The following is a 6,790-nucleotide window of genomic DNA, read 5'->3' as shown; positions in this document are numbered from 1 at the left end:
CTACACACACACACACACACACACACACACACACACACACACACTCACAAACACGGAGGAGGTGTTACTCAGTCTTGTGAATTCCATTCCAGGATTTCTTCCAGCCTGCAGTCTCTCCTCTGGGTTATTCTTCAACTCTTCCTCCTGGCCAGCCCCAAACTGGTGCTGGGGTCTTGGCCACTGTCCTTCACCAAGGTTACCGTGGTCCTCTCTCACAAGACTTCAGGGTCCAGCAGGACCACTTCCTACAGCTGGGGGACGGACTGGCCTGAGGCCCTCCAGCTGGTAGCAGCCTGAGCTCCCACCTCCTCTGCCTCCTCTGGACTGGTTGTGTAATCCAGACGGTCAGCACCCTGGAGGAGGGCCAGGAGAGGAAAGCAGGAAGTACCCTAATCCCCTTGGGAAGAGGAGTGCAGACATCCCCGCTCCATGGCTGCCGCTCCTCCAGAACAGCCAGGCTCCTGGGCTCCAACCAGGCAGCAAAGGCTGCGTGGTGACCGCACCCCTTTAGGTCTATAAAAGCCCTGCTGGAGGTCTTACTGTCCCCCTTTTACAGACAAGTGGAAATGGAGGCCTGAAGGTTACACAACCCAGATTCCTATAGTCAGTCTGTGGGGCTGAGGCTAGGACCTGAGTCCGTGTCACCACTACGCACTAGGCAGCCTGTGCCTCGCTCCCCCAAACCCTGCCCCAGGCCCTGCTGCTCTTTCCCCTCAGGTCTTCCCACTGCACCCCCACGCTCATGGTGCTCTGAGGGACCTGGAGGACAGGCCACCGGGGGGGCTGGGCGGGCCTGGACAGTCCAAGCTGGCCAGGTGTGTGTCACAGGCTGGAGCGGGGAGCCTCCGCCCCGCAGAGTGAGCTCCAGCCAACACACCCTCTTATTTCCACAGCTACGAAGTGTAAGTGTGGCCCTGGCTACCCCAGCCCTCAGGAGGCCATGAAAGGTAACTGCCCCATGTCCGAGAACTGGTGCCCTGGAGGACTCCGCGGCCAGAGGGGGTGGGGACCTCAGCCCCCAGACACCCCACCACCCCCACTCCCTGCTTTTCATCCAACAGGACCCCGGGAGGAGATTATCTATGTGCCCTGCATCTACCGAAACACGGGCACGGAGGCCCCAGATTATCTGGCCACTGTGGACGTTGATCCCAAGTCTCCCCAGTATTGCCAGGTGAGGCAGGGCGTGGGCACCGGCCCACCCTGAGACTCCTTGGGCGCTGGCTTCCGTGCTTCTGTTCCCTCTTTTGCCTTCCTGGGTAAGGCTGAAGTCCACCCTGTGCGGGCATAGCCAACCGCAGTAGGGGTGCACAGAGGCAGGGCCTGGGCGAGCACCACCGCTTCTCCCTGTCGGCCCAGGTCATCCACCGGCTGCCCATGCCCTACCTGAAGGACGAGCTGCACCACTCGGGGTGGAACACCTGCAGCAGCTGCTTTGGGGACAGCACCAAGTCGCGCACCAAGCTGATGCTACCCTGTCTTATCTCCTCTCGCATCTACGTGGTCGACGTGGGCTCTCAGCCACGGGCCCCAAAGCTGCACAAGGCAGGTCCTCCCCTTGCCAGCAGGGAGACCGTGATGCACCTGGTACCCCAGCAGCCTACAGGCAGGAAGCCACCCCTAAACTGCTGCCGCCATCTGCGCAGGATGTAACTCAGCCGCAGGGAGAGAAGTTAGACTCCCTAAAAGGGTTACGAGCCGGGTGTAGTGGTTCACACATCTAATCCCAGCACTCTGGGAGGCTGAAGCAGGAGGATCACAAGTTTGAGCCCAGCCGGCGAACTTAGTGACTCCCTGTTTTAAAATTTAAAATGGTGGGCCAGGGATTTAGCTCAGTGGTTCCACTGCCTGCCTTGCAAGCACAAGGACCTAAGTTCGATACCCGGTACAAAAAAAATTTTTTTAAATGGTAATAATAATTTTTAAAGGGCTGGGAATGTAACTCAATGCAAAGGCCCTAGGTTCCATCCCCAATGCCCCCCCCACACACACAAAGACAGAGGGCTACCAGGCATGCTGAGCTTTCACCATGCAGAGCCTTAACCCAGGGCACGAGGGAAGAGGCTTCCTGTTTTCCTCTGAGAGTCGGAGGGAACCAGTCCCCCTTCCAGCTGTGCACTCAGGACTTCCCTTAAGAAGGACCCTGCAATCCTTCCTTGCTACACGTGGTTCGTACCCTCTGGTGCCAGACACTCCTGCTGCCTGCTGGCGATATGAAGTTGACACTGGCATGGGCCCAGCCCTGGAGGAGCTGGTGCCTTCGGACAGAGGTGGGGTGGCAGAGGGGTGCTTGCTGCCCCGGGGTGGGCGGTGATTGGCACTGTCTTCTGCTTTCTCTTGCTCCCTGTTGAAGCTGCCAGACAGAGTCTCTGCCGTATTCCTGCAGAGAGAGTTGTGATCATGTGAGGAAGGCAGAGAGGACGGAGGCAGCATACACAGTAGCGGGTCAAGGGGCAGGACGGACCCCAGCGTGGTAAAGTTCTGACCCCATTCTGCACCTCTCTTCAGGTCATTGAGCCCCAGGAAGTCCACGCCAAGTGCGACCTGGGCAATCTCCACACCAGCCACTGCCTGGCCAGTGGAGAGGTGATGATCAGCTCTCTGGGAGACGCCAAGGGCAACGCCAAAGGTATCTGTTGGCACCGGGTCCTCGAAGAACTGCAGCTTGGGAGTATGGGAAGCGTGTGTCCGTGGGGGAGCAGATCCAAGTCTGCGAGCAGTGAAAAGCAGGACCAGCAGGATGCAGCCGATGCTTAAAGTGTCAGCAAGCAACTTCAGCTGTTTCAGTTTCAGAGCAGCATTTCTCTTAGTCACTTTCTCCTCACTAGGACCAGTGCCCGACACCTACAATTTAGAGGAGGACTGGTTTATTTTGGCTCGTGGTTTTTATAGGATTCAATCCAGAGTCAGCTGGCCCCAAGGCAGGGAGAACACGGTGGAAGGGCTTGGCCAAGGAAAGCTGCTCACATCCCAGCGGGCAAACCGGAATAGCATTCGGGTTGAAGGACAAATAAATACAATTTGTCTGTGTTGTTTAGAAAATTGTGGTGAGCTGAATGGAGCTTAGACTCTACAAGGAACCCCACTCCGTAGGGACTGAGCGAGAGAGGCCGGGGTTACTGTGAATCCCCAAAGATCCCTGGGTGCAGAAAGAGTTTTCCCTGAGGCTGAGAGAAAGGAGTAGGAGGCCCCGCTCTCCCGCCATCCCTAGGAGGCGCCTTTGGACCCTTTCACTTAAGGAGCCGGCAGCTCCTGGGGAAAAGGCGATGGAGTTAGAGCCCTTGAGCCCTGCCCGCAGTGAGCCCTGGTCCCAGTAGTGGTAGTGTCTCTTCCTGACACCCTCCTGCCTTTCCGGCCCACAGGCGGCTTTGTGCTGCTGGATGGGGAGACTTTCCAGGTGAAGGGGACGTGGGAGCGGCCCGGGAGCACTGCGCCCATGGGCTATGACTTCTGGTACCAGCCTCGACACAATGTCATGATCAGCTCTGAATGGGCAGCTCCCAATGTCTTCAAAGATGGCTTCAACCCTGCTCACGTGAAGGAAGGTGAGACCCACTGTGTGCTTTCTGCTCCAAACCCCTCTGCAGTCTGCAGCCCCAGTTCGTCCCCTCAGTGGTCCCCAGACTCTCTGGGTGACGGGACAGGACTTGCCGAGTGCTCCGGCCCGCTCAGCTTCCCTTCTGCCCTGGCCCAGCACCCCCGCCCGCATCCATCCGAGCTGTCCTCCACCCTCCCCGCAGGGCTGTACGGGAGCAAGTTGCACGTATGGGACTGGCAGCGCCATGAGCTCATACAGACCCTGTCCATGAAGGACGGCCTCATCCCCCTGGAGGTCCGCTTCCTGCACAACCCCGACGCCAACGAGGGCTTTGTGGGCTGTGCCCTCAGCTCCAACATCCAGCGTTTCTACCAGAACAAGGTGACCTGCACCCTCCGGCCTCACCCCACCCCCAGCTGTCTTGTCCACACCTCTGCCCTGGCTGCCAGGATGATGCTCACATACCCTGCCTCTCTTCTTCGTGCTCGGCTAATTTCCACCTTGTTGGGGTCTGTTTTCTTTTGCTAAAACTGCCCAGCACAGACAGGGTAATTTAGCTCGTGGGTCTGACGGCCAAGAGGTCCAGGGGCAAAGAGTGGCATGTGGGGGCACTTTCCTGCTTGTCAGCGCTCCGCAGTGGGAGGGACATGTGGAACAGACGGAGCCGAACTGGCTTTTACATCTGCCCATCAACCCACTCGTGGGCCAATCCCCTCATGAGGTCCCACCTCTTAGTACCTCACACCGGGACTAAATTTCAACATAGTTTTGGTGGGGACATTCACACCATAGCACTCTTGGACCCTAACTGGCCATATTTATCCTTGTATTCAAAAATTATTTAGAGGGCTGCGGTGGCACCTATGTGTTATCCCAGCACTTAGGGTGGATGAGGCAGGAAGATCACAAGTCCAAGTCCGGCCTGGGCAACTTAGCAAGACCCTGTCAATAAGTGCGTGACTGAATGAGTGAATGGGGGGGGTGGAGATGTATCTCAGGGGTAGAGCAGCCCCAAGTGTGATCTAGTACAAAACGAAAAGAAGCCAGGCGTGGTGGTGCACGCTTGTAATCCCAGCACTCAGGAGGCTGAGACAGGAGGATCGCTGGGAGTTCGAGACCAGCCTGGCCTTTATAGTGAGTTTCAGGTCAGTCTCAACTACATAGTGAGACCCTGATCAAAAAAAAAACAAAACAAAACAAAACAAAACAAAAAAAACAAAAAACAAACAACTATGCAGTGAACTTCTGTGTTGGGCACTGTAGTAGGTGCTGGGAATGCAGCCATGAGGCCGACGCCAGCACTGTCTGAAGAGGCAGGCAGGGACGTAGACCTCAGTGGCAGGAGGTGCCATGTGACACACGCTTGTAACCCCAGCACTCTGGGTGGCAGAGGGAGGAGGACCCCAAGTTTGAACCCAGCCTGGGCACCTTAGCAACTTAATAAGAGCCTGTCTCAAAAAAGGAAGGCCTGGGGACGCAGCTCAGAGTGAAGGCCCTGAGTTCAGTCCCCAGTGCTCTGTCCCGCTCAGCCCCAACCCATAAGCTCACCCTCCACTCCCCCATGTAGGAAGTTACCTGGTCGGCGGAGAAGGTGATCCAGGTGCCCCCCAAGAAAGTGTCGGGCTGGATGCTCCCCGAAATGCCAGGTGAGTGTGACGAGGATGAAAATTGGGAGGTTGATTCCTGGCTGGGAACCGAGTCCTTAAAGCCTCTGAACCCAGGGGCTGGGGATTTAGCTCGGTGGTGCTGCCTCGAAAGCCCAAGGGCCCAAGTTCAACGCCCCCCGCTGCCCCCCACAAAAAAAGCCTCTGAACCCACACCCCAGGCTTGATCACTGACATCCTGCTGTCCCTGGACGACCGCTTCCTCTACTTCAGCAACTGGCTGCACGGGGACGTGAGGCAGTACGATATCTCTGACCCTCAGAGGCCCCACCTCGCGGGGCAGGTGGGTGTCCTGGCAAGAGGAGGAGGGAGAGAGGAAGGAGAGGCTGTGGGGAAGGGGTGGAGGGCGTAGAGGAGCTGGGAGGAGCAGGAAAAGCACAGACGGTGCAGGACCGTGCAGGCTCGACCTGTACCCAGGAGTGTGGGCACCGGAGGTAAGCTGCTCTCCCTGCAAGCGGCCGCATCTCTCACCACTGTCTGTGGTCCTCTGCGTCTCCCCACCCAGGTCTTCCTGGGCGGCAGCATTGTTAAGGGAGGTCCGGTGCAAGTGCTGGAGGACCAGGAGCTGCAGTGTCAGCCGGATGCCCTGGTGGTCAAGGTGCGGCCCCCTTCCTGTCCTCCCAGACCCCCTCAGATGCAGGCTCAAGGAGGTGGGGGGCACGGCACAGGAGCATGCTTTCGGCATTTGGGCGGTACCTGCAATCCCCTCCTAGGATCTGTGTGTAGGATCTTCTAGGATCTAATCCCCACTTTCTCTCAGGGAAAACAGGTGGCCGGAGGCCCTCAGATGATCCAGCTTAGCCTGGATGGGAAGCGGCTCTATGTCACCACGTCACTGTACAGCGGCTGGGACAAGCAGTTTTACCCTGACCTCATCAGGTAAGAAGCAGACTCGGGCTCAGCTCTCCCACCTTCTCCTCCCGGGGCTGTGTGGCCATCTGGACTCCTGGAGGCGCCCCCACCGCACCCAGCCCCGCCCCTGGCTCCTTCCTCGGGAACCCAGCCCTGGGAAGAAGTGTGGCGGCCTCTGACCTCTCCCCTGCCCCGTCCCCCTTCCCACCAGGGAAGGCTCCGTGATGCTGCAGGTCGATGTTGACACAGAGAGGGGTGGGCTGAAGCTGAACCCCAACTTCCTGGTGGACTTTGGGAAGGAGCCCCTCGGCCCCGCCCTGGCCCATGAGATGCGCTACCCGGGGGGTGACTGCACCTCTGACATCTGGATCTGAAGTGAACCCGCCTCGGGCCGCCCCTGGGGGCCTGGCTCCCCTCCGCCTTCTCCTGGCCCCCACCATGGCGGTCTGTCCGCTAAGGCCAAACCGAGACCCGGAAACCAACTGGGTGGTTCTTCCTTCTCCCGCCGGTGCTTGTTGCTCACTGTGCTGATTTTTATATAAGCTCTTGGAAGCACCAAGAAATAAACTGGTGAAACTGTCCTCAGATCACCTGTTCTGGGGCTCTGTGATTCCCCTTCTACTGACTGAACTGAGAAGGACCCAGGGTGCCACCAGGGCCAGTTCACACCAAAAGCTCCTGCATGATGCTAGCGATGCCTGAATCTCATTTCCTCCCTTCCTCCTCCTCCTCCTCC

General features: G+C 58.2%; 1 protein-coding gene across 2 annotated transcripts in view; it reads left to right on the top strand.

Annotated features, from left to right (window-relative positions):
• The window catches only part of Selenbp1 (selenium binding protein 1), a 53,916-nt gene extending 47,281 nt beyond the window's left edge, over positions 1-6,635 (top strand). For both annotated transcript variants that reach the window (XM_010616502.3, XM_010616503.3), the window contains 11 exons: positions 894-947; positions 1,062-1,174; positions 1,360-1,545; positions 2,509-2,629; positions 3,363-3,545; positions 3,741-3,919; positions 5,106-5,184; positions 5,364-5,485; positions 5,708-5,800; positions 5,963-6,081; positions 6,266-6,635. In XM_010616502.3, coding sequence (XP_010614804.1) covers positions 894-947; positions 1,062-1,174; positions 1,360-1,545; positions 2,509-2,629; positions 3,363-3,545; positions 3,741-3,919; positions 5,106-5,184; positions 5,364-5,485; positions 5,708-5,800; positions 5,963-6,081; positions 6,266-6,428 — 1,412 coding nt within the window. In that variant the 3' untranslated portion in view covers positions 6,429-6,635. The remainder of the gene's footprint in view (positions 1-893; positions 948-1,061; positions 1,175-1,359; positions 1,546-2,508; positions 2,630-3,362; positions 3,546-3,740; positions 3,920-5,105; positions 5,185-5,363; positions 5,486-5,707; positions 5,801-5,962; positions 6,082-6,265) is intronic.
• Positions 6,636-6,790: the final 155 nt, after the last annotated feature.

This window comes from Fukomys damarensis, unplaced genomic scaffold (genome assembly GCF_012274545.1).
Source record: "Fukomys damarensis isolate Sample0158 unplaced genomic scaffold, DMR_v1.0_HiC HiC_scaffold_33, whole genome shotgun sequence".
NCBI classification, from domain to species: Eukaryota; Metazoa; Chordata; class Mammalia; order Rodentia; family Bathyergidae; genus Fukomys; species Fukomys damarensis.
The sequence above is the reverse complement of the archived record's forward strand: the minus strand, read 5'-3'. Positions and strand labels throughout refer to the sequence as shown.